Source organism: Pseudorca crassidens, chromosome 16, assembly GCF_039906515.1.
Source record: "Pseudorca crassidens isolate mPseCra1 chromosome 16, mPseCra1.hap1, whole genome shotgun sequence".
Taxonomy (NCBI): domain Eukaryota; kingdom Metazoa; phylum Chordata; class Mammalia; order Artiodactyla; family Delphinidae; genus Pseudorca; species Pseudorca crassidens.
In genome coordinates, this window is record NC_090311.1 from 14,050,567 (window position 1) to 14,077,809 (window position 27,243).

Genomic DNA, 27,243 nt, shown 5'->3' on the forward strand with positions numbered 1-27,243 from the left:
GAGACAGAGACTGTGGAAGCTTCTCATAGGTCTTCCCTTGGAGTTCGTATGGTTCATTCAGACATGAATCCACAAGGACTTGGCTAGTTGTGGGCATTGATTTTTCCCCAACGCTGCATTCCTTGGGCCTTTCCTGCACATTCACCAGTGAGATCCCCAAGTGCTACATGCCGGGGGCAGAGCCTGAGGTTCTCAGGAAGGAAGATGAGCCCGCGGGATGGGGTTTATCAGGGCGCAGTAGGAATGTCAGAATTCACTTTGTCCTACTTATTTTTTGATCTAAACCTTGTATGTTGAATGAATAGTTCTATGGAAAAAACAGATTTCCTCAGTGAGCTATATTATATATATAATATATAGTATATACACTGCAATATATCTATAGTTATGTAGTTATATGTATTATGAAATGGACATGTATTCCTGTAGAGTAAGGCCTTAAGATAGAATAAAGCATGCTGAAGAATGCAGCTGGGGTCCTGTTAACATTGCCCCTCAAAAATCTTAGTGCGGGGGGAGCGGGGGAGGGCGGGGTCACTTGTTACTGAAATACTAGCAGTGAGGTTGAAATGAGCTGCAAACACAAACAGAAGGCGAAAATGCAATGACCGTGGCAGAGGGGTGGCCCTGCGCAGCCTGTGACTCATTAAGAAGTAGTCAGGGATTTCAGTCGCAAGATAGAGGCCCCTCCCACCTCCTTCTGCCAGCGAAGCGCCTCCCTCCCCACTCTTCTCCCCGTGCTCACACTGGTTTTGCCTCACCCTCAGAGAAGAATTTGTCAATTGGTTTCCATCTGTGAAGATGCTTACAATTCAAGGTGACCCCCCCTCATGCCTCCCCCGACCCCCAGCCTCAGGGTTCAGAGCCCATGGGGGGGCCCTGTGGCCGTCCCATGCACAGTGCCAGCTCTACCCTAACCCTAACCCTAACCCTAACCCTGAGCCTCAGGGCTCAGAGCCCATGGGGGGGCCCTGTGGCCGTCCCATGCACAGTGCCAGCTCCAGGCTTGTTCCCAGATTTGGGGACCGAACAGCAGGACTCCTACCAGGAGGTGCATGAGTAAAGCTGAGGGCAGTGCGGGTTGGAGGGGCTGGAGCCCTGCGGTGGAGCCAGGACCTAGGAGCTCAGGGTGAGGCCTGCGGCCCAAGCAGAAAGCCCCCCCCCACCCCCCCGCAGGGTGGCAAGATTTCTGTCTCAGCACCAAGAATGGCCCACTTCAGGCAGGGGACAGCTGGGGACGTTTGGAGGGTTGAGTGTTAGAGCCAGAGCAAACCCACTAAGTAGAGCTCCTCTCCTGGGCCTGGAGGAGGCCAAGAGGTCAAGGCAGTTCGAGAGCTCCTTCCAGGTGGGTCCCTGAGCTGGGCGCTCAGCTCTGGAGGGCCGCGTGGTACGGTGGGACCAGCTCAAGTCCCGGGTGCGCGTCTCAGCTCTGCAGCGTACTCCTTGTGAGGTCTTGGGCAGGACCGGAAGCCTTCCCGAGCTTCTGTCTCCTCGTGTCTAGGATGCAGCTGGAGGTACAGCCTCCTCCGTAGGGTCGCTGGGGAGGTTTGCCAGACAGAGCGTGGCCCCAGGGTGCGGGAGCCGGGCGATCTCTGGGAGCTGGTGGAGGCTGGGGGTCCTGGTGCGGGAAGCAGAGGAGCAGGCAGGGACCTCGGGCAGGACCAGTACCGTGGCTGAGCAGTAGCGGCGAGGCTGCAGGCACTGCTGGGTGAAGGCCAGCTTCACACCCTGCTCCCCCCACCCTGCCCAGTCTCCTCTGTCCTCGCCGTGTCCTGGGCGGGGACTGGGTAAAAACCAAGGTAACGTTGGTTCTCATGACAAAAGTGCTCCATGTTCATCACGGAAAGTATAATCCAAAGGAAGAAAGGAGGAAACAGCCAGGGCCACACCCCTCAGAGCAGCCCCTGTTGACCGCTGGGTGTCCAGCCTTCCAGACTTACCAGGCCAGGTGAGACAGAACCGATAGATGCGCTTTCATAAAACCCAGTGCCTGGGGAAGGGGGTGTTATCCTCCTTTTATAGACAAGGACACAGAGGCTCGAAAGGTGGTGGTTCTTGGTTAAGGCCCCACGGGGGAGAGAGTGGGGAGGCGGCCTGATGGCTTCCGAGTTTAGATTTTTGTGTTCTTCAAAAACCCTTGTCCTGGATAATTTCCGTAACACTCCCTCACATGCTTTGCCCCCTTGGCAAGAAAGCCACGCCACAAGACCCCTTGACTCCCTTACACCACCAACCATCCAGGGAGCAGGGTGGGCTGGGCACTGCCCAGGTGCAGGGCTCTGCGCGGGCACGAGAGGCGGGGGGACTGGAAAAGTAACCGAGCTGTCTCCTCCTAGAGCTCCCGGCGGGTGCTGCCTGAGGTGCCTGGGCTCCCAGCTGTGGATGGCTCAGCAGAGCTCTGCTTGAACCTGGACACAGGTGGCCTGGGCCCCAGCTATCAAGGTGCGGTCAGGGGCCCTCAGGTGGGCAAACGGCAAATTTGCCTGGAAGCCCCAGACCTTCTTTTTGCAGGTCCCTTAGTGGTGGGAGCAGCAGGGATCTCAGGAACGGGGCCTCTGGTCCCCGCTGGAGTGTGCATTCCCAGCAGGCAGGAGGCCTCATTACAGCTGCCTCGTGGGCTCCCTTTAGGAGCGGTCAGGTCCCTTCTCACCGGAGCAGCTTTGTGTCCTTCTGTCGGTTTCCCCGCAGGTGCCCGTGGCCTGCAGAGAGCAGAGCGGGGTTCTGAGGGGCGAGGCTGCGGCTGGGGCAGGTGGGAGGGGTGCGCAAGGTGGCTGGCCGGAGGCCTGTGGACAAAGATTTGCTCATCCATTTGAACTCTGCCTATAATTAAAATGGATGAGAGATTTCACCTAAAAATCTGGATTTCTGATTCCTCTGTTGGGTGGACCCAAAGCACGGTCACCCCTCTGGACAGGGCAGGGGGTCTCCAGTGCGCAGCCTCCACCACCCCTGCTGTCCCTACCTTGAGTTTTCTTTTCTCATCCCACTGTTTTTCTCAGAACCGAGTTAGGGGAAAGTTCTAGTACTCACATGGCAATAACAATGGGGCATCAAAGGGCCTCTCCCGTAGCAGGGGTGTTCGGTGACTTGGGGGGCAGGCAGAGCTTGGATTCAAGCTGGCTTTGCCTCCTGCCAGCTGCAGGCGAGGTTTTCTCTCTCCTCACGCCTCCGTTGCCAGAAAGCAGTTGATGGTGCAGGGTGGGTATGAGGATTAAGTGAGATGGTACCTGCAGCGCCATGCCCGGGACGAGACATCTACAGCCCAGGTTATAGGTGCCCTTCTTGTTTGCTCTTTACTGTTATAATTGGTAGAATTCACATACAGTAAAGCGTGCACATGTTAAGTGCGTAGCTCGTGGGTTTTACATATGTAAAATCCATATACTTGAAGGACCAATAATGGTCCTTCAAGATGTCCGTGTCCTACTCTCCTGGAACATTCACATATGTTACCTTGCATGGCCAAAGGGACTTTGTAGAAGTGACTGCATTAAGGGATTTGAGATTGTCCTGGATTATCGGGGTGAGCTCAGGGTAACCCCAAGGGTCCTTATAAGGGCAGAGGGACAATGGGAGGCAGGAGGGCCAGAGTCAGAGATTCGGAGGCACTCTGCTGCTGGCCTTGAAGATGCAGGGAGGGCACACAAGCCAAGGAGTGCAGGTGTCCCCTAGAAGCTGGAAAAGGCAAGGAAGTGGATTTTCCCCTGGAGCCTCCAGAAGGAATGCAGCCCGGTCGACACCTTGATTTTTAGCCCGGTGAGACCCGTGTCAGACTTCTGACTTCCAGAACTGTCTGGTCTTAAGTCATTGAGTTTGTGATAATTTATTACAGCAGTAATAGGATGCTGATACGCTGTGTAACCACCACACTAGGCAAGATACAGGACATTTTCATCATTCCAGAAAGTTCCCTGTGCCCCATCCTGGTCTCTATCTACCCACCCTGTGAGGTAACCATTGTTCTGATACCTTTCACCTGAGATGTTCTTGGACTTCATATGAATGGAACCTTAGAGCATCTGCTCTTTCATGACCAGGGTCTTGTATTCAACACAGTGTTTTTTTCTTTTCTTTTTTTTTTTTTTGCGGGCCTCTCACTGTTGTGGCCTCTCCCGTTGCGGAGCACAGGCTCCGGACGCGCAGGCTCAGCAGCCATGGCTCACGGGCCCAGCTGCTCCGCGGCAAGTGGGATCTTCCCAGACCGGGGCACGAACCCGTGTCCCCTGCATCGGCAGGCGAACTCTCAACCACTGCGCCACCGGGGAAGCCCGACACAGTGCTTTTGAGGTTTGTTCATGTTGTTGGGTGTAGAGGATTTTGCTCCCTTTTTATTGCTGAGTCGTATTTCATTGTGTGGCCATCGTATGACCATACTTTGTTCATCCGTTCTCCTGTGGATGGATGTTTGGATTGTTTCCAGTTTTTGGCGATTATGAAAAAAACTGCTGTGAACATTCTGGAACAGATCCTTTTGGGGGCACGTACGTGTTTCTCTTGGGTAGAATCCTGGTGGTGGAGTTGCTGAGTCACAGGGTGGGGAGGCTCAGCTCAAGCAGAAATGCTAGGGCTGTGAAACACGAGCACGGGTCAGCCTGGCTGGCCTTGGGCACCGGAGGCTGATGGCCACCCTTCTTGCCCACAGTGGTTTCCGGGACACACACGTGGTGGTAGGGGGCCTCCTCTGGTCCAGGGCAGGGGAGTAAGAGGCCCTCCGGTGGAAATGTAGGTGGAAAACCTCAGTCAGCAGGTGTGCGCTCTGGGCCTCGGAACGGTGGGTGGGCCTGTGCTTCCTGAGTACCTGCTCTGCACCCAGTTCGGGGCTGTCATTTTCTCCTAGGTCTTCCCTTGCATCTCCACGCAGCCCTGTGAGGGGGAGCAGTCGTTAGCCCAGGTTGCAGCTGTGGAGAATGAGGCCCAGGACAGAGTCCTGTCTGTGGCAGAGCTGGTGCGGGTGGAACCAGGGGTCCTCCTCCAGCCCAGCTAACTCTGTGTCCTTGGCCCCATTCCCCACTCCTGGAAGAGTAGTTCAAGGCTGTGCCTGGTGGGAGGGCAGCCACGAGGGTCAGCTCCCCCCACAGGAAGGTGAGTGGGGCCTTTTCTCCCTGCAGACCGGTGCACGAGAGGGCCTGGGGGATGGCGAATGGCTTCCCAGATGGCAGAGAACACAGCCCAGCTGGTGCAGGGGGTTGTCTGGGGGCAGTCATGATGGGGCGGCAGTGGTGGGGCGCTAATGGAGCTGTCTGATTGGTTAAAGGGTTAGATCTGATATGAAGGGCAGAGGAGCGCCACAGCAGGTGCTTGAGGCTGGGAGTAACCTGATGAATTGGTGGCTGTGATGTGATGTGAGCGGGGGGCCGCCGGGATGGAGGGTGCAAGGCCTCTGGGTAGCTCTCCACACTGCCCTCTCTGTCTTTGCTCGTGCTCTGCCCTCTGCCTGGGGTTCCCTCCCCATCTTGTCCACTCAGCAAACTTGCCCTTCGAAAGGCCAAACAGCATCACCCTGGGGCTGCCCACCCACCTCAGTCCCCCATGGCACTCACCATGGTGTCTAATAAAGAGTTCATGGGCAAGATAGGATTTCCCCGTGTTCTTAATTACAGTATTTAAATTGAAGTCACTTGCTCTGTAGTGGCCTGAGAACTCATAGTCGGATTCTCATAAATTAAATACCCATGTGATGGATATCCACTAGACAAGACTAATGGAGCCCAATGGGGATGGGGCAGAGGAGGGTGTGGGCAGGCACACGGGGCGGGGGGATGGGACCCTCATCCACTCCGCTGACGGACTTCCCAGGAAATGCTGAAGTGATGCCCTGGGCCCCTGCCTGCTTCCCTGTTACACATTTAGCTTCCGGAAGTCTTCTTGTTCACTAATGCAGACTGTCCCCAGACTTGTGTCCAAACCTTTGGGACCTTCCCAGACTAGGTATGTGGAGAGAGAGGGGCAGGGAGACGAGGCGGGGAGTGCGGGCCCAGGTGGATGTCCCTGTGACCAGCTGCCACTTTCCCAGCCTGAGGCATTCCCGTGGGCCCCTCCTGGAGGTCACTGCCCTGTGCTCACACATTCCCGGCTCAGCGGGTGGGGCTGTGCCTGGGGGTGGCAGGCTGGTCACTCTGCATCTGGAGCATTCTGCTCTGAAACGGAGATGGCCCCTGACTAATTGAGTTGCAGACGGAGCTGTTAAGGAGAACCATGAGGCCCGAAGCCCTCGTGTGCACCGTTAGACTTAGTGCAGTGGGCAGGCCTGGGTGCCAGGAGGGACAGGCCCGCGGCGCAGCAGCAGCAATGGAAAGCCGGAGGAACACCGCCCTGGGCTTATGGAGGCCCAGACGGCTTCGTAAGCCTGAGGCTGGGCAACTGGCCATCCACAGGTAGCGGCTAGGGGGCAAAGTCCTATTCCTTGGACCTCGGTTCTTGCTTATCTGGGCCCTGCAGGGGCTGGAACCAGGGGTCCTGGGAGGTCACGTGTCCTGAATACTCATGCACGAATCTGATGCCCGCACGGGGGGGTGTGGGCACCCGTGCTGCGTCTGAATTGTCTGGCATCTGGGCCCGTCTGTGTGGCCTCCTTGTGGGCCCTAAACATAATATGCATTTTATTTCCTGCGGTTCATATGGTTCTGAGGCTTGCCTTCCCCACCTCAGCTCAGGAGAAGATTTGGAAGGACTCGCATTTGCTTTTCTGCGTGGTAGGGATGGGAGATACGGGGATTGCAGGGGATTGGCAGGGGTTTGCGGTCTGTCTGCTCTTACCCTGCTGTCGTGATTCACCCCAAGGGTTGGGTTTGGTTTGGTTTTCATTGTAGTTGACTTGCTTGAAGTGCAGATTAAAAAACGGATCAGAGTTTGGTGCTCAGCATCTGCTCGCTCTGGGACAGGAGCTGGGTCTGGTGTATCGGTGGGGAGGCTCTGCGGGCCTCATCACAGCTGCTTGGCCTTAGGTGGGCCATGGGGTACTCTGGGGGACCCTCTGGGTCCTGGTGGCTTAGGGTTTTCCCCCTGCTCTGTGGGGTAGCCTGAGGAAGTAAGCACCATTCTCAGGAAAGTACCTTAACGTGGTCTTTATATTCTTTTGGCAAAGGCTTTGAGCAGATTCGGTCCTGGGGGAATTGTCCACTAGTTTGCTTTGTTTTTATCTCCTGTTACTGCTTGGAAGTTAGATATTCGATTTCAACTCCTTTCAAGAGTAGTTACTCTTGAAATTTTGCCATGTATACTTAATTTAGCAAAGTCTAAAGTTAATCAATATCTTAACCCAGTTTACTAATTACATTTTTGTAAGAAGGTCAGTCCATCAGTGAAGGTTTTGATTAAAAAGAGTAAGAAGTAGGGAGTTTAAACTCAGTCTTAAACGTCTCTGAATGGACTTTCTTTCCTTCCAGCTGACATGAAGCCTTCGCCTAGTGTGTGGGGAATGGTCTGTGTACAGGTGTCAGGCTGCCTGTGCTGGAGGGCATTTGGTTGCCCCCTTGGAAGCCTCCCTTCAGGCTGCAGTGGATGGGCCATGCTTGACCTCCCCAGGGGCTCTTTTGAGCCCCTTGTGGCATTTCTCTTCTCTTTTCCTTTGTATTTTGGGAGCAGGAATTTCTCAGGCAGGTTCCTGAGCACCTCCTGGCCTAGGACCCAGGCTCAGGCAGTGGGCACTTGCAAATAATTAACAGAAGAATGTTTGAATGCTGATGCAGTTTGCCCTCCTGCTAAGATGAGGCCGTGACTCCTGCTGAGGGCTAGTGTGGCTACAGGTTATCAGGCACCTTCTCCTGACATTTATTCCAGAATCCCTTGAAACTCCTTATCCGGGGAGAAGCACCGACAAGCCCCCTGTCTGTAGCTCGCTGTCAGGACGCCTGGCCCTTGGGAGTCTCCTGGCTCTTTAGCTCTGGCCAGCCGGCTTCAGAGCATCTAGGGGAAAAGTGAAGACACAGCTGGTGACCTGAGGCACTGACGCTGCTCTGTGCCCACGTTCTTGTGTTGCTAAAGAGCAGGGTGTCTGGGGACAGGCCCGTGCCAGCTGTTGCCCCCGGCCTAGCTGTCGTCGGCAGCCATCCTGGCGCTGGGCTAGGAGACAGTTGTCCTTACAGTGTGGTTTCCTGCAGCTCTTTGATTTTTTTTTCTTGAGATACAATTCACATATCATAAAACACAGCATTTTAAAGTCTACAATTCAGTGGTTTTTAATATATTCATGAGGTTGTGCAACCATCCCCACTATCAAATTCCAGAGCATTTTCATCACCCTCAAAAGAAACTCATATCCATTAGTAGTCCCTCCCTATCCCCCCTCCCTCCAGAGATCTGATTTTTCACTGCTCTTTGCTGCAAGTTTTCCATGGTACAGGCTCAGGCCAGGCTCAGGGCCCCTGGAACCTCAGGGCTGGAATGTGGTGGAGGGAAGGGACTTGGGCATTAGAGACAGGCACTTACTAGCTGTGAGATTTTAGGGAAATGCTTAACCTCTCTCTGCCTTGGTTTCCTCTGCTGTTAAATGGGGCTAATATCTACCTATTTCCTACCTCATTGGGTTGTTTGTAAAGATAAAATGAGACACTGTGAGGAATAATAGCTACACTTGTTAAGACCTTTGCCTACATTGTTCTTATTGAATCCTCATTAATCTCAGGAAGTAAGAGTTATCATCTCTATTTAATACAGAAGGAAAATTGAACCACAAAGAAGCTTAGTAACTTGTTCAAGATTGCACAGCTTTGCATCAGTTTTTAGCTGCAAAGCATGGAAAAACTGACTTTATCTTGTTTCTAGAAAAAGGAAATTAGTTATGACCATGAATGGGAAGTCCAGAGGTCTGGCAGGCTCCAAGGCAGGTATTAGGCAGCTCATGGACCCACTGAAGGATGGATGGAGGTTCTTTCCATGCTGACTGCATCTTGGGCTGGCGGCAGGATGGCAGCCACAGGTGTTGGCCTCATGGGCTCCCTTGAGAGTCAGGATGTTTCTTTCCCAGGAGCCTCCGGCAGACTTCCCTTCATGTCCCATCAGCCAGAGCTGTGGGTCACAAAGCCATTCCCATGTCCATCATTGGAAGGGGAAGGGGGTTGCCGTGATTGGTTCAGACTACTCAGGATCTCCCCTGGATCTGGGGCAGGGTCACCCCTCCCCCTAGTCATGTAAAATGGGGTTTGGTTAAGAAGGGAGAAATGGATTTGGGGTGGATGCCGCAGTATCCACCAAGATCAAGAAATAACTGAGCTGGGATTTGAAACAGCCTCCCCAGGCCCAGCACCCCTGCGCTTAACCACAGTGCTGCACAGCTTCTGCCGGCAGGCAGTGAGTCATGTGCTCAGTGAATCTTGGTCGAGTGCCTCAATCCGTACTGGTTTCCACTCCTCCTGAGTCCCATCTCCCTTTTTCTGACCCACTGTTGCTCTTCTACAGCTAAACGATTGCCTGGCCTCAACTCGAACTCCTCTAGTGATGGGGAACTCAGTACCTTTCCAGGCATTTCCTTCCTTCTTTTAGATTATTAAGTGCTATGGCTGCCTTTTATGGTGCTTTTAGATGAATTAGAAACAGATCTTCTCTGGGTGCAAAAATTGGAAAAAGGTGCTCACTCTAGGTGATATAGCCCTTTAGTTCATGACTTGGAAGGGCACCTTTGGGGTAAGAAAACGGCACCCATACCTAAGGGTGGGTGCAATCCTGCTTGGGTGATGTCCCTCAAGGCGGTGCCTTTGTGCATTGCACAAACTGCGCTGCTGTTTTGGGACATTTCTTCCATTAAGACGCTCCTCGGAGGGATCTGTAACGTGCACGAGCCTCAGCTCGCAGGCACCGGCAGAGTACGGGAGGTTTGTGCTCTGGTTCTGGCTTGGGGTACAAGCGGGCTAAGGGCAACCCTTCCTGCCTGAAGGTGGTACAGCTTTCTCTCATCAGGAGGGTTCAGCTGAAGGGGGTGAACCAGCTGTCTGTCTCCCCATCCCTTATCTCCTGTTCTGCTTCTCCCTCTCCCCTCCCCAGGGACAGATGATGAGTGTTTGGGAGGGGAAAGATCCCGCTCCGGGGAGACCAACAGGCTGGAATGCCATTGCCCCTGGCTTTAGTCTCAGTACAGTCAGCGCCAGCTGTGCTGTGGCCTCTGTGGGCTGAGCCATCCCAAGGCTGTTCACGATAGAAATTGGGGAAGTCTAAACCCTGGCCTTCCAGGTGCCTAGGCAGGTGGAATCTTTTCCTTGGTGGGAGACTGATTCTTCATTTACCCGGTCAGTTCGAAAATGTGCTTCATCGCAGAGGACAGGAAAGCCTGAGTTTATTGCCTGGCGCGGAGGGTCACGTGGCTTCCCAGGGTCTCCGTGGTTATTCTGAAAGTGCCCCTGAGGCGAGCAGGTGGCCTGAGCGGGAAGTCAGGGCCAGACAGTCTCCCTCACCCACGGCAGCAAGGCCCTTGTGTTTCCCATCACTGAGTTTTCCTGAGGGTCCCATTTGCCAAGTTTCTGTCTGGTGAGACTTTTTATCCTTGATTAAGAAGCCCAGAGAAGCATAATGTAAAGAAAATGCATTTGCCGCCCTTGTGCTAAGTGGGAGCTCTGTCCCCTGGTGTAAGCACGTCGGTGCTTTCTCTCAACAGCAGGTGGACCGATGTGGTGATGATGATCATGGTGACAATGATAAATGTCATCTATGATTTATCAGGTGCTCGCCATGCACCAGGTTTTATAGATATTGTTTCATTTATTCATGCGTTATTTTACAGTGATCCTATGAAATGTATCACCATCATCATGATCCCCTCCCCCCATTTTCCAGGAGGGGTGGGAAAACAGGCTGGAAGAGGCTAAGTAGCTCACCCCAGGGCCTGCCTCTGGGAAGTGGCCATGCTAGGATTTGAGGCCAGGCTTTCCTGACTCTGAACCTCTGTGTTATCATGGCTCCTCCCCACGCTGATATTTGGATTTGAAGAATTATGGCATTTGAAATGGAGAACACTGTGCGGCTTTGGAGCCAAAGGAAGGGTGAGCCATGCCGTCTTCTGAGCCCGGAGGCAGAGACAGCCGCTGGGGCTTGGGGGTGCCCTGTGATTGTGATCCCCTGACCTCCCCCGCACTATTTGCCCATCTGTGAAATGGGGATTTAAGTTAACACTAACACCTCTCTCGTAGTTTCATCTTTCAAGAGAAACAATACGTGCGCGGGACCTGGTGTTGGGTACTGTGTGGGGCACAGGCTCAGAGGTGGCGAGCTCCGAATCCAGCCGGGCTGCGTCCTAAAAATGTGGGCTTCTTTCTTAACCTTCTAGGCCTTATGTTTCTCACCCATCCAGTGGAAGAATGCCAGTACCTCCAGCCCCTAACCGCAGGCTTTCTCAAGCCACACCTGTAAAGCTCTTAGCGTGGCATGAAATTCGCATTCAGTGCGTGCCGACCATGATAGCTTTCCTAATAGATTTCTGAGTTTGTACATTTCTAACAATTTCAAATTAATAATTTGAGTTTAATAAACTTGCAAAAGAGGCTAAACTAAAAAAAAAACATAAATGTCTGACCCCATGAAGGAATTCAGCAAATGGTGGGTGAGGGCTGTTACATATTTCGTGATTTTTTTTTTTTAATGTTTAAACCAGTATTTATTGAACAGATACACTAAATAACAATCACATGTAAATAGTTTGGTAATATTGACACAAAGCATGAGCTTTAATGGAAGAACTTGAATTTAGAATAAGACGTTTCTCCCTGGAATGCATAGGCATTTCCAATTGCCTGAATACCTTCGTTTGTGTTTTCCACAGTTACGTCAATGAAATACGTTCCACGACAAATTCATCACCTTGATTCACAGACTTACTCCTTTTCCTCGATCCTTTTATCCCGGACTGTTACATATTTCTGAGGGTTTACCTCTTTTGCTCATTGCAACACAGTGATTGAGGCCCTGAGAATCCAAATTCCCACTTCATGGAGGGAGAAGATGCGCTGGAGAGAGGTGAGGTAGTTTCTCCAGGCTCACAAGCCGGTGTCCAGACCTCCGCTTTCTCCACCTGCCACGCCATGTTCTCCATCATCAGAAGCCATTTTGCTTTCCTTACTTTCCTTTAAGAACTGCAGCCAAGGAGCCAGCTTCAGCTTTGCTCCTGTTCTCAAGCTGCCCCGGTTCTGGGGAGACATGGCCCTCGACCCTGCAGCCCAAGCTGGCTGCCCTGCCTGAGCATGGAGGGTGCTGCGCCTGCAGCCCGGTCCCCTCAGGACACCTCCCTTTCTGGAGGCCTCAGCGTTTGTTCTTTTAGTACAAAGGGTCCCAGGGTGACAGCTGACATTGGCACTGCAGCTGGCCATTCTTCAGGGGGGTGAGGAGATGCCAAGGCCTTCACTGAGGCTTCTCATCCCTTCCACATGGAGTTGGGAGCCCAGCAAGTCTGAACACAGCAAAAAGGGTGTGTCCTGGTCTTTAGAGAAACCCTGCCTGTCTGCAGGGGCATCTCCCCATTTCTCAGAACATGGAGGGATGCAGCAGTGGGTGGGGGACAGCCCCCTGCCTCCTCTGAGGCCCTGGGTTTACAGAGGTGGTTTCAAAGTCTAGGAGGGCCTCATATCTGAGGCTGGGATGCTGGAGCCCGCCTCAGAGTTAGAGCCACTCAGCTGGTGGTCAGACACCTGCTTTGCTGCCTGCAAGGGGGCCAGGTGGGTTCTGCTGAAACTCAGACTCGTTCAAGAGCTGTCCCAACAGTCTCACCTCCAGAGAAGCCAGCTGAACCTATACCCGTCACCCACCGGTGACCCAGGTCTGAAACCTTCCCAGGCCTTCAGAGTCCTCGTGTATCGGTTTAAATGAATATATATTCTTACTAGTGTATTCATTTGCTTGACAAATGTCTGGAGTACCTACCTGCCATGGATGGGCCAGGTGCTCTGATTGATACACAGCACGAGAAAAATATCCTCTTGCCCTCCTGACAAGAGGGAGATGGACATGAAACTGGTACATTAAAACACCAGCTCTTTTATCATGGAAAGTTCAAAGCATATACAAAAGTAGGGCAAATAATGTATTGAGCCCCGATGAATCAGCCACCAGGTTCAGTCATTATCAATTTGTGGCCAATATCATTTAATCTCTGTCCCTCCCCTCCCATATTATTATTATTATTTTTAACATCTTTTTTGGAGTATAGTTGCTTTACAATAGTGTGTTAGTTTCTGCTGTCTAACAAAGTGAATCAGCTCTATGTATACATATATCCCCATATCCCCTCCCCGTTGCATCTCCCTCCCACCATCCCTATCCCACCCCTCTAGGGGGACACAAAGCACCAAGCTGACATCCCCGTGCTATGCAGCTGCTTCCCACTAGCTCTCTATTTTACATTTGGTAGTGTATATATGTCCATGCCACTCTCTCACTTCATCCCCGTTTACCCTTTCCCTTCCCTGTGTCCTCAAGTCCATTCTCTACGTCAGTGTCTTTATTCCTGTCCTGCCCCTAGGTTCTTCAGAACCATTTTTTTTTTTTTGGTTCCACATATATGTGTTAGCATATGGTATTTGTTTTTCTCTTTCTGACTTACTTCACTCTGTAAGACAGACTCCAGGTCCATCCACCTCACTACAAATAACTCAATTTCGTTTCTTTTTATGGCTGAGTAATATTCCATTGTATATATGTGCCACATCTTCTTTATCCATTCATCTGTCAGTGGACACTTAGGTTGCTTCCATGTCCTGGCTATTGTAAATAGTGCTGCAGTGAACACTGTGGTACATGACTCTTTGAATTATGGTTTTCTCAGGGTATATGCCCAGTAGCGGGATTGCTGAGTCATATGGTAGTTCTATTTGTAGTTTTTTAAGGAACCTCCATGCCCTTCTCTATAGTGGCTGTATCCCTAACACCGTACACAAAAATAAACTCAAAATGGATTAAAGACCTAAATGTAAGGCCAGACAGTGTAAAACTCTTAGAGGAAAACATAGGCAGAACAGTCTATGACATAAATCACAGCAAGATCCTTTTTGACCCACCTCCTAGAGAAATGGAAATAAAAATAAACAAATGGGACCTAATGAAACTTAAAAGCTTTTGCACAGCAAAGGAAACTATAAACAAGACGAAAAGACCACCCTCAGAATGGGAGAAAATATTTGCAAATGAAGCAATGACAAAGGATTAATATCCCATATTATTTTGATGAAAATCCCAGATATATTGTTTCATCTGATAATATTTCAGAATGTATCTCTAAAGGATAACAACTCTTAAAAGTTATATAATTACACCACTAACAATAATTTCTTCATTTAATCAATATCTGGTCAGTGTTTACATTTCCAGTTGTCTCATAAATGGCATAAATTTTTTTGTTCATTTGAATCGTGGTCCAGTAAAGATCCAAGTGTTGCAATGACTGGAGCTACTTTGTATTTTACGTGTCTTTTTAAGGAATAGCCTTTGGGGCTGACCCAGATGGCCTGGTAACTCATTAGAGATGCAGATACCCAGCATTCCCAGACCTACTGGAGCAGAAACTTTGGGGGTGGGGTCAGCACATTTGTTTTAATAAGCGCTCCAAGGTGATTCTGAGCAAAGTTCGAGAGACCCTTTAATCTATAGTTTCCCCTCCTTCTTTCCCCTGTATTTTCCTTGTAATTTCTTTCTTTCTTTTTTTTTTTTTTTGCGGTATGCGGGCCTCTCACCGCTGTGGCCTCTCCCGGTGTGGAAAACAGGCTGTGGACGCGCAGGTTCAGCGGCCATGGCTCACGGGCCCAGCCGCTCCGCGGCATGTGGGATCTTCCCAGACCGGGGCACAAACCCGTGTCCCCTGCATCGGCAGGCGGACTGTCAACCTCTGCGCCACCAGGGAAGCCCTGTAATTTATTTCTTGATGAAACCTGGCTGCTGTCCTTAGCATTTCCGCAAGTCTGGGTTTTGCCGGTCAGTCCCCAGACACTGATGAAGAAGTTCCTCTCTCCTCTGTACCGAGAGAGTAGAGAAGTCTTTTCTCCCTCAAACAGAGGGGACTGACTTTTGGAGGTGGAGTTCCCCGGAGGAGGGGGTGGAAGTGGGGTGCACTCCAGGCAGGGGAACAGTGTGTGCAGGGGTCTGGAGGCTGGATTGAGCACAGATGTTCCAGGGCCTGTGAAAGGATTGGGTGGAGCCAGGGATGGGGGCGATGGAGAGAGATGAGGCTGCAGAGGGAGGCAGGGTGGACTTTTAAAGGCCTGGATGCTAGCTGTGTGCTAGGTTTATCCTGTGGGGGATGGGAATAGAAGGCCCTGGCCTGGTCGAGTAACGTGAGCAGACCTCGGTTTTGACCGGATGGCTCTGACTGCGGAGGAGCATGACTTGGATGGGGCGACTCAGAGCGGGGAGACTAAGAGGCTGTGTGGGAGCCCTGATAAAGGTCAGCAGGGTCTGGACCAAGGTTGTGGTGGTGAGGCTGCAGAGGGTGACTGTGAGAGATGCTAAGAAGTAGGAATGACAGGGCTTGGGAGTGCAATGAGAGGGGAGGGAGAAGCCTAGGAAATCTCCCTTCTGGGAGCTATGGGGGTTGCACCAACCAAAAGGGACATTTGAGGAGAGAGGCAGGTCTGGGGGTGATTTGAGAGCTGATCCCACGTTGTTGGAGGTAACTCAGGAAATGTGTTACTAATATCCTGACTCGGGGGTTGATGCCTCAGTTGGGAAAGACCTCAGTGGCCCTCCAAGTCTATGGATAGACACTGAGTCCACTTTTGGGCACACGTTAGAAACATCCGCCCACCCATCCACCCATCCATCCACCCATCCACCCATCCGTCCATCCATCTACCCACCCAACCAGCTATCCATCCATCCATCCATCCATCCATCCATCCATCCATCCACCCACCCATCCATCCATCCATCCATCCATCCATCCATCCACCCACCCATCCATCCATCCATCCACCCATCCACCCATCCACCCATCCATCCATCCATCTACCCACCCAACCAGCTATCCATCCATCCATCCATCCATCCATCCATCCATCCATCCATCCAACCACCCATCCATCCATCCATCCATCCATCCATCCATCCACCCACCCATCCATCCATCCATCCACCCATCCACCATCCATCCATCCATCTACCCACCCAACCACCTATCCATCCATCCATCTACCCACCCAACCACCTATCCATCCATCCATCCACCCTACATTTACTGAGTGCCTGTGACAAATCAGGAGCTGAGGAATCAAAGATGAAATAAGGCATGGCCTTGCCCAGATGAGCCCAGAGTCTGTGAAAGAGAAGTTGGGTGGACAAAAGTATCTTAATCCTGTGTATGGGGTGATCTGGTGGAGCCCCTTCAAATGCTGGGTCCCAGTGGGCAGAGGCTGTGTGGATCCTGAATATAATTCATGAAAATTAGTAGGAAGACCTGTTGGTCTAGAAAGCATTTCCTCACCCCCCCAGCAGCTGCCTGAACATGCGTGTTCCTGTGAACCTATGGTGAAGAGAGAAATTGTGAACGGCCACCACACATGGACTGAGGTTGCAGGAACTCGGGGATCTCACTGTCTCCGGGGAAACTCCGATGCCCCAGTTCTCTCTCACTGGGGTATCTTATCTCCTAATCCATTTAGTGATGGGGACGGTAACTGGAAGTTGCCGTCCAGTGTCAGGATGGGCCTGACGCAGCCCCCTGGTGCTGATGCTGTGGTTTCTGCCACAATAAATGCTCATTTCCATAATTGTTATTTAGCATTTGGAGAGCAGCTATTTTACACTCAGTGTTCTTTGAAGTCAGGAGGTTCTCTCAGTTCACACCAATAAAATTTCCATTTACTTTGGACATCAACCATGGTGATTGAGCAAAAAACCCCATAAATTATTTACTGAAATGGGAGTTCGGTTTACGGTAATAATGCATTAGTTCAGCTAGCCATGCAGCCTGTTATAGGGTAATAAGAATTTTAAATTTTCCTTCTTAAAAGATATTTGCCAGTAACCTACACATGACCTTGAGCTGATCAATTTTCAAAGATGACACTACAGGGAGGGCATATAAGGAGAGAGAAAGGGAGAGCTTTTTTCAAATGGCCTGATTTTAGGCAACTGTCAGCAAATAACCTATTATCTCATGGCTAGCAGGAGAAAAGAAATGAACACATACACTGCATTTTAAAAATCATAAGGACCGGACCTTAAAAATCCTTTTGGAATTGAGCATTTGTTTGATAGAACATAAATCTGAAAGCTAGCAAGGAGGCCTATTTGAAAAAGCTGGGGAGTCTCCATTGTTTGAGACCACCTGTCATTTCACATGAGCCTAGAGCCTTGTAGAATAAAGTCAGCCCAATGGTTCCGTCTTCATCTTTTAAAATGTTGTATTTATGGAGCAGGATCGAGTTGATATATATCTCAGAAAGTCCACGATTCTGCTCACGGCTCCTTGCTGACTAACGTCTCCAGCAGAGGAGAGCAACGAGCAAGTTCATGAATTATGGCTGTCTCTGAGGTTCTCTTATTAAAACTACTTTTTATTTTAGGAGTGTCTGCTTTGATTAAAGCCATGAGAGCCAGGAGCAAATGAGAATGTGTCTGGATTTTACAAGTCTCACGTTTTATAGCAGGAACCCTGATGAAGCCTGTATTTTAATTATTACACTGTTAAGGCAGGTGATGAGTATTAACCTCACAAGTTCAACTAGTTTCTCCTCTGCTCTCTGCTTTGGGGTCTAAAAATTCCTGTGGCAGGAGACTTGTTGGTTGAATCCTATTTTTACTTGTTCATCTCCTCTACTTGGCTGCATAAATATTTTCATTTATTTATATATCCCTCTTTGCTGCAAAAATTATTTTTTAAATGACTTGGTTGAAGAATGTTTTGTGGGCTGAGTCCCAGGTTAAGAGTGAACCTAGGAACACCTGTATCTATTTCTATATTTACTAAACTAAAAAAGATTATATACTTCTATATAATAAAGATTACTTACTTATATACAGTAAGTATATAAGACATAAGTAATGGTAAATCATCTAAAACGAATGACAAAGAAGACCTGAAGATGATTTTCTATTGGTTTTCTAGGAAGCTTCCGGTCTCTTCCTCCTCGGCTTGATTCTGTGGCTGACAGTTTGCATTCTTGAAGTGTTCCTTGTTTTTCTGATTCTGTGATGTGAGATCATCAAACCCCTCTGCGTTACTGCATTTCAGAGTAACTTAGTGCTTGAAATGGGAAGATGCTTTGAGTGTCTGTTTAATCTTGTGGGAACGGCGGACTAGGTATTTCTTAAAGCTCCCTGATCTGTCGGCTCTGCCCTTGACTACACTTCTGGTAGAGCATTTTCCTTTCATCTCTTTCACCAGTCTTCTCTCCTTACCTCCGCAGGTGAGTATCCCTTTTCTTTTCATCAGCTTCCTTTCTCTCTTCCAAGCCTGGACTCTAAAAATCTCTCTTCTTCTTGGGCTTTTAGCTTTGCCTTTCTCTTCTGCTCCTCATGTGCCCAGGACACTCTGTGTACTGAACTGGAATATCACATAGGCGGGAGCAGTCATGGGGCAGATGTTATTATATTGGCTTTACAGAGAAACTTAAACAGGGTCACAGTCAATGACAGTTGGTGTTTCTTACTGTGGATAATGGCCTAGGTTTAATTGGTAGCCAGGACACACAGCATGTACCTTGTACATATAGACGTTCCATGTATCAACTCTCTCCTCTTGTCTGTTAGCTTAGATCTGTCAATTATCCATAGACCAATAGGTAATATTCTGTTGACCCTGCTGTGTTTATTCTTAATCACTTACCTGTTGAATGAAAGCTCTCAAGATTGGTTGGGACTATACGCACACCAGAAACTTCTCACATCCCGCAGGGGCTAAAGTAGGCTTTTCCATATTCTTTTCCCTAAAAATTTTTGAGCACCTTTTTGACATCTTAAATAGTTAAATAGAGAAATATTAGCTTGATAACAAAGTTATCACTGCAGGCGCTTTATATTTCTGTGGAGGGTCAGTGCACGTTAACTGGTGAATTACCTTTGATTTGGGATCTGGAGAGCGATAGATGTGGGTGTGCATGATATGCAAATGTCTATAAAAATGTTACTCCTCCATACCTTCTGTGCAAATCAGTTTTAAATCATCGCACAACGTAGCTGCATTTTAATTTCTAATGGAGAAAATCCATGAAGTTCAATTGCCTCTAGGCCTGGCTGAGTGATCAGCAAGTCAAATGATTTATTTCGTACTGAACCAGAGGCAGGGTGGGAGGGAGGTACAGGGAGAACCAAAAAACATCCTTGGTTCTTGTCTTCAAATTCCCTGGAGTCCTCTGGGGGCCCAAGGCATGTGTTCAGTGTGTGGCCCAACACATGCTATTTTACAAGTCAGCAGGACATGCTCTGAGAAGGGCTGAGTGATGGGATAATTAGAACCAAGCAGACAGCGGGGTGGATGGTTTGTCTGCAGATAAATAGCTTGTTTGCTAATTGCCGGCACCAGATTTTCTGGGCAATTAGACATTCGGTGTCTTCCAAAACCTTCTGTGCAAATGTGGACACATGGCTGCAGGCCTTGCAGGTAGCGGGTGGAGAGAGGGTGGCTCACGGGCCCAGCCGCTCCGTGGCACATGGGATCTTCCCGGACCGGGGCACGAACCCGTGTCCCCTGCATCGGCAGGCGGACTCTCAACCACTGCGCCACCAGGGAAGCCCCGAGCAAGTTTTTTTTAATAAAATTTTTTTATTGTGGTAAAGTATATATAACATAAAATTTGCCATTTTAACCATTTTTAAGTGTGCAAATCAGTGGCATTAATTACATTCACAATGTTGTGCAACCGTCACTACTTTTTCCAAAATTTTTCATCACCCCAAATGGAAATTCTGTACTCCCCATTCCTCCCTCTAGCCCCTGGCTACTTCTAATCTACTGTCTGTCTCTATGAATTTGCCTGTTCTAAACATTATATGGTATTTGTCCTTTTGTGTCCAGCTTATTTCACTTAGCATAATGTTTTCTAGGTTCATCCATGGTGTATCATGTGTAAGAATTTCATTCCTTTTTACAGCTGAATAATATTCCATTGAATGGATATACCACATGTTGTTTATCCATTTGCCTGTTGATGGATACTTGGGTTATTTTCACTTTTTGGTTTTTGTGAATAATGCTGCAGTGAACACGTACATACAAGCGTCCCTGTTTTCAGTTCTTTTGGGTAGTTACTTAGGAGTGGAATTCTTAGGAGTGGAATTGAGTCTATGGTAAGGCTATATTTGACTTTTTGAGGAACTACCAAGCTGCTTATCACAGCAGCTGTATCATTTTGCATTCCCACAAGATATATACAGGGGGTCCAATCTCTCCACATCCTTGCCACCATTTGTTATTTCCTTTTTTTCTTTTCCATTAGAGCCATCCTAGTGGGTGTGAAGCAGTATCTCACTGTGGTTTTGATTTCCCTAATGGCTAATGAGTGCATTCCCCTAATGACTAATGAGTTAAGCATCTTTCACGTGCTTATCGACCATTAGTGTATGCTCTTTGGAGAAATGTCTGTTTAAGTCCTTTGCCCCACCAGTGGATTCGTGGCCTCTGTACTTACTTGCTTCTGAACCTTTCTCCCAGAGGTTGGAACTGCGCCTTATCAGGAGGAGAGGGAGCATACGCCTGCAGATTGGGGAGGTGGCTGTGCAGATTTGAAGCTTCATATTCACTCTTTCATGATTCATTTTATTCCCTCAACCCATTTGGTGCCCACTGTAATGATGCTGTTCGAGTTCTCACTAAGCAGGAAAAAAAAAATCAGTAAGCGCGTGGGATTAACCAAAGTGATTTGGCAAGCAGAGGCAGACGGAGCCACTCCTAGTGCTTCCCTAGAAGCAGACAGGTCTTTCTCAGATACCTCATACCCTCTGGGTTTCCTTGACTACAGGTGTTGTTGTAGCACATTACCCGTTTTTTTCCCCGTCAGGTATTAGTCTGTATACTGAATGGAGCAGTATTTGCAGAACGTACTGGATGGTACCTGGGATTTGTTGGTGACCAGGGTCTGGACAGCACCTCTGCAGGGGGAGCCTGCAGTGCTTGTTCCGCTGCCCTGCAGGCCCTGCCGGTCCTGGGCAGCGGGCAGGGAGAGTGGGTGGAGCTTCCAGCACTGACCAGGGACAGGGCGACTTCTCCTTGGGTGCTCATCCCTGGGGGAGAGCCACGGGGCTCTGGCAAGGTTTCAGAACAAATGTCTGTGCCTGAGTAATTGCAAGAGCAGTAGGGGAATCGACAAAATGCTATTCATGCTGCCTGGCTGTTGGCTCTTCTCTGATTTGATCGCGTGTCTGTTGCAGGGCCCCGACTGGGGGACCCAGGAATGCTAATCTGTCTGTCTTTCTGCTATGTTTTTTGTTTTGTTTTTTTAAATTGAATGTCAAAACCCTTCAGCATCACTGAAGAGAGATGAGTTCCCCTTGTTCTGGCAGGGCCTCGTGCCAGAGGGAGGGAGGAGGTGTTGCATCCACAAAGCAAGGGAATTATTTCTGGAAGTCGCACTCCTGTCCTCTATTCTTACGATTAGGCTCGCTAATCTTTGGGGTGGGGTCCCATACTCCTTTGGGAACCTGACAGCTGTGGATGCCCTTCCAAGAAAATGCATGAAAAATTTGCACATCATCTCAGGGGGCTACAGGCTCCTCTGGTCCATACTGGCGCCTGGGCTAAGGACCAGCTCTGCAGAGGGCATGAGCCAGGTGCCAAGGCGATGTGGGGACTGGGCAGCCTCTCTGCTAAGTGGGAGTTGGTTGGCACATAGGGAGAGTCCTGGTGGTCACTGTGAGAAAAGGAGCGTCTCATTTGGTCAAATTTTAAATATCAAATACGGGGGTGGACAGATCAGACACCCTACCTTTCTGGCTGGAGTTCAGCCTCGCCCCACGTTAGCTGGCTTTCCAGGGGCAACAGTCCCTGCAGGAGCAAAGCCACCCAGCCCGCATTGCTGCTGTCCGGCTCAGTCCACACCACCTCTAAGGAGCGCACTTGTCTTTCCTTTCAGAAATGGCCCCTACATCTGCATATTCATCTCCAGCCCGGAGTCTGGGGGACACAGGAATAACACCTCTGTCCCCTTCCCACACTGTGGTAAGAAATGTGTGTGTATGGGGAGGGGGGTACGTGTGCTGATTACTTTGCGTTCAGAGGCGCCTCTCACATGATGGGCTTCTGAGCGGCTCCCCACGTTCATGGTGGAGATTAAGTTGTCCTCGTACCAGCCCCATGAGCCTTACCAAGCCCCTTCGCCACTGTGGGTCAACAAAGGCTTTCCACGGTGTGGATGGTGCTCCTGGAGCCATTGGCCTGGGTGTGGGTAACATGAGCAGGCAGGGTGGGAGCAGCTCTTCAAAGATTCAGGGCTCAGAGACTGCGAGGCATCCTCTTGGGAGGAAGCAGCCACTTTGGGCTGGCGGGTGAGTCAGTGAAATGCAGTGGCTTTTCCACTGTAGTTAACCGCCGTGACCAAAAGCTGTGGCTGTAATGGCTTCTGCACCAGCTTGCCCGAGAGAGAGGACCTGGGCAGCGCGGGGGGCTGGAGGCTGGGCATTTGCTCCCACCCTGCCCCTCACTGCAAAGGTGGATACTGTGGGGCAGCCGTTCCAGGGATTTACATGTAGCCAACCAGAGAGACATACCCGGAGGAAAGGGCGGCTTTGTACAAGCTGCTCAGAGCCTCAAAGCAGACCCTGCTGAGAAGAACTTCAGAGCCATCGCTAGGTAGGGACGCCAGCTTGTCTTGGTTTTCCTGGAACCATCCTGGTTTCCACGCAAAGTCCTGTATCCTGGAACTCCCTCAGGCTTGGGAAAACTGAGAGGCTTGGTCACCTAACAGCTGGGTCCTGTGGTTTTCAAACTCTGTACCCCGAGGGTTCCCTGTAAAACTTCAGGATAAGCTGAACGGGATGGGGGGCAGTGTGATGAAAGGCCAGACATGTGGGGTTCTCACCCCCTGCTCTAACCAATACTCTTCAAATCCAAAAATTATTGGTATAATTTGAAGTTCTGTGGATGTTAAAAAAAAAAAAAAGTCTACATTTGCTTAAAGGATTTTTTGGAAGTCTGTCATGGCCTGACCAACTCACTTGACAGATGAGGAAAGGCTCGAGGCCCCAAGGGGGCAGGACTCAGCAGGGTCATATGATGTCTATGGCAGGACCGGGCAGGGTCCCTGGTATGCTGAGCCCCACATCCATGCATGACACGCCCGGGCAGGTGGAGGGGTCACCTGGCAGGTGCACAGGGCACAGCTGAGCAGGGTCTGGAGATCTGTGCAGGGACTGGGGGAGGGCGATGGGGGGCAGAGGGGGGTGTCACTCAGGGAACCACTGGGGTTCCAGCCCAGATGGAAAAGTTTCCGTAATTAGCCACGTTTGTGCACAGTTGATAAAGGGAGTGTTGAACAAGTGTAGGCAGGGGCCCTCCCCAGTGGCCTGGCCCTTGTTCAGGAGACACCTCCATTTCTCCTTGAGTCAGTCAGGTAGGGGCTGAGAAAGCCTGCCCTCTCCCCAGGACTCACCACGTGGCAGCCTTGAACCAGAATGTGCAGTATGCTTCTGTCTGCAGTGGGCACACAGCAGGGCAGGGTGGAGCCCTTCTGAAAGCCTGGCTTGACTGCCCCACCCACTCCCTGTACCCCTCTCGGTTATCTGCAGAACGATGCCGACCCAAACGTCTCTGAGCAGCAGACGTTTCTCGTGGTGGTGGCTGTCGACTTTGGGACCACATCCAGCGGCTATGCCTACAGCTTCACCAAGGAGCCAGAATGCATCCATGTAATGAGGTGAGTGCTGTGGGCAGGGAGGGGCAGGTGCTGGCGCCGGTCACTGTAACTATGGAGACTTGGGGAAGGGCCTTGGGGGAGGGGAGAGGGATTAGTACAGTGAGCAGGTGAATGGTACGTAGTCAGCAGGTCCTGGATTCTGGCCCCGCTTGGCCCAAACTCACCATGCCACTTGCGGCAAGCCACTTCTGATCTCTGGGCTCCAGGTTCCTGGTCTGTCAATGTGTTGCTTTAATTCTTGGTTTGGGGAAGGACCTGGACAGTATGTTTGAAACCAGGTGATTCCAGCGTACAGCCTGGGCAAGAGGCGCTGACTTTTAAGGTGCTGGTGATGGAGGAGATCCAGGCCTCCACTCACCACTGTGTGACCTCAGGCAATTGCTGAACCTTCTAAAGCTCTGTTTCCTCATCTGTGAAATGGGGATAATGGCAGTACCTGCTTGACAGAGTGTGTGCGCAAATGTAACGAGATTTCCCATCAAGCACTTAGCAGGTAGTAAGATGTAAGCAGGGAAGGTGCTGGCTCTTTCAAGGGAAGTCCTGAGATGACAGTAATCGGAAGTGGGAAGCACCTGAGGAAAAGCAGAGTGGGGTGAATTTCAGCCAACTTCACCCTGAAGCTGCCCTGGGTCTCCTGGGCCACTTCCCCCGCCCCGCCCCCCCACTCATGCACACAGCAGCCCTGGTGTCTACCCCATCCACGTGTGATCAGCTGTCTGCGAGGACCCTGGTCTATCCCGGCACCAGTGCCTGCTCCCCAAGACTGGCTCACGCCTTCTCGCAGTCTGTGGCCACTCAAAGCTTTGGGAACCAGGGCTTTATCACCCTGATTTTCCAAATCCAAGGATGGCTCTGAAGATACATTGTGATGGGCTTTGCAATTCCTTCAGCTGGTCATTGTGGAATTTAGTTATCACTCCCAGAATAAGATCTTACGCATTTTTTATAGAGAGTGCTGTTTAAAACATAAGTCATGATAGATGTGATCCCTACCCCACTCTTGATGGAGGCCCTGCCTTTCCTCTGGAAAACTGGGTGTCCTAAGATGCTTCAGAGACCCGTGGGTGTCGTCTCATCAGGAAATAACAAAAAGCCATTTCTAGTAGAGAACGCTGATTGCAGCAGAGCCTTCGGTGTTCAGGCACCACCGAGATTCTGCCTCGGGTTCGTGGGACAGATGCCGTGCGGGTCCGCTCTGCCATCTCCCGAGGTGGGAACCTCGGAAAGAAAAGGGCTCTGTATTAAAAGCTAGAGTCAACATTTATCAGCTTCTAGTTGTTTTAAGAAATGTTATTTCAAAGGGATAGTCATACAATGAAAACTGAAGAAAAAAAAAAGAGCAAAAATAACTTTGAACTTGCTGGGGAGGAATTCTCACAAAACACCCACAGATGCAGGGTCTCCAGGGACATTATCGTCGTCATCGTAGAGATTTTTGGAGGGAGGTTCTACCTGAATTTTAGTTCAGTCAGAACATATTAACATAACCATGATCCAGACTGACAGAGTTATGAATGAGAAAGTGTAAGTTTTTGTATTTAAATAGGAATGAAGGATTAAAAATTTGAAGGGCAAAACCTCAGGAAGTCCATTACCTACTGAAAATGTCCATGTTAATAGTAATGGAAAATCCATTCCCAAAAGGTTGTGTGGAGCGCGCCTCTGGCCCAGGCGCCAGTGTCTAGCTGAGCTGCTGCTCACCCGTGCGTCTCGGTGGGGTCACCACGGGGACTTTGGCTCCCTGGGTAGAAGCCTGCATCCTCATGGGGCTTGACTGGGAAACCGGCCAGGGATGACTCCAGCCTCATCTGTGTGGCAAACCTAGGTGGAGGTTGGCGCTCCATCTGGACTGTGATGCCAGGGGCAGGTGAGAGCCCATCCAGGAGTACAGCCACCTCCCCAGGAGGGCAGGCCAGGGAGAGAGGTGCGCTTCCTCTCGGGCATGTGTCTCCATCGGGGGCTGCTCGTAGGGGTCGTGTGCTTAGTGGCAGGACCAGAGCCAGCTGCTGAGCCAGGACCGGGTGGAGTCTCCTCGTGGAGCCTCTTGACAGCCGGAGCTTCTCTGCCGTGGCCCCAAAGGAGGGAGAAGCATCCACTCTTTACTTTTCTCCTTCCTTCTGTCTGCGAGAAGGAAGGAAGCTTTGCTGGGGCTCAGCCTACCCTCTGATTGCTCCATGACACCCATCCGTCAGTTCCAGGACGTAATCCCGTCGCATCTGCCCGCCTGTCTGTCTGTATCCACCCCTCCCCACTTCTGGGTCCTCTTCAGCCTATAGATGTGCAGGATAGGGTTCCTTCCCTCCTCACGGTTCCCGTCAGCACTCTCACCCACCTTGTTGCTGTGACTGTCCCCCCAGTATGGGGGTGCCCAGGTCTGTTTCCTGCCTGGATCTCTTTCTGAACCCCAGGCTTGTATCTTCAAGCCCCTCCTGGGAGTTCAATGCCGGAACGTGCAGATGAAGCTCTCCACGTTTCCTCCTGCCTCCTTCTTGGCCAGGGCTGCGGGCATCTGTGAGGGGCACTGTCTCCTCCAGGTTCCCATGCTTGAAACCTCCGGGCTCCTCGCACCTGCTCACCGCCGAGGCCATTTGGCTCGGTTCTCCGCTGGACGGCTCCTCCCCCCTCGTCCCCTCTCTCTCTTCCCAGGGCTCTCCACCCCCGTGTGAGCTCCCTCACCTCGAGGCCTGAGTCTCCTGCTCAGCCACCTGGCTTCCCGTCTCCCGCCCTTTGGTCCAGTTCGCTGCAGTCAACAGTAGCTCTGATTTCTGTCCTGCCCCTGCTCTGAAACCTTCAGGGGTTCCCTATTACTCACTGATTAAATCTCTCACTCCTCAGGGTTCTCTTCAGCCTGGTTCCTACCACCTTCCCAATCTCGTTTTTCACACAGGTACACAATCACCCTTCTCATTTACACGCTTTCTCCAACATACACAGTCACTTAGCTTGCCCACCTCAGAGCAGCCTGCAGTGTCCTTCCCTCCTTCAACATCAGGTCTCTCCTGAGCCCTGCATTCTTTCCAAGACCCCAGCTCTGGCACCTCTGTCTCCTCTGACCCCTCTGGGACATTTCCCTGGGCCCCTCATTTCCATCTGATGAGGCAGGTATTTATGTGTTTGTTTATACCCTACCTGTTTCAAAGAGGATGCAAACCAGCTATCCATCTGCTATCGAGTGCTTGCAAATTAAAGAACCAAAACCCAAGCCAAAAAACAAAACAAAAAAACCCATTACCTACTAGGTTGTGAGTTATTTGAAGGCAGAGACATAAATGTTTCATCTCTGTGTCGCTAGCAGCTGGCACACAGTAGATGCTCAGTAAACGCTGAAAGGATGAAGCAGACTTTGTTACTTAGCAAGAACCTGGTACTTGTCCCTTTCGTTTTTCTTATTGACTGAGGTTGTGTCTCTAGTCACTACTCACCCAGCTAAACCAGAGGGCGCCTTTGGCAGCCACCATGGGCACTCACATCTGTAACGGTCACGCACACA

At 50.6% G+C, this 27,243-nt stretch overlaps 1 protein-coding gene across 4 annotated transcripts in view; it reads left to right on the forward strand.

The window, feature by feature from the left end:
• The window catches only part of HSPA12A (heat shock protein family A (Hsp70) member 12A), a 159,609-nt gene that overhangs the window by 104,263 nt on the left and 28,103 nt on the right, over window positions 1-27,243 (forward strand). For 3 of the 4 annotated variants that reach the window (XM_067709281.1, XM_067709283.1, XM_067709282.1), the window contains 2 exons: window positions 21,975-22,060; window positions 23,626-23,753. In XM_067709281.1, the coding sequence (XP_067565382.1) occupies window positions 21,975-22,060; window positions 23,626-23,753 (214 nt within the window). The remainder of the gene's footprint in view (window positions 1-21,974; window positions 22,061-23,625; window positions 23,754-27,243) is intronic. The other variant, XM_067709284.1, reaches the window with a different exon arrangement.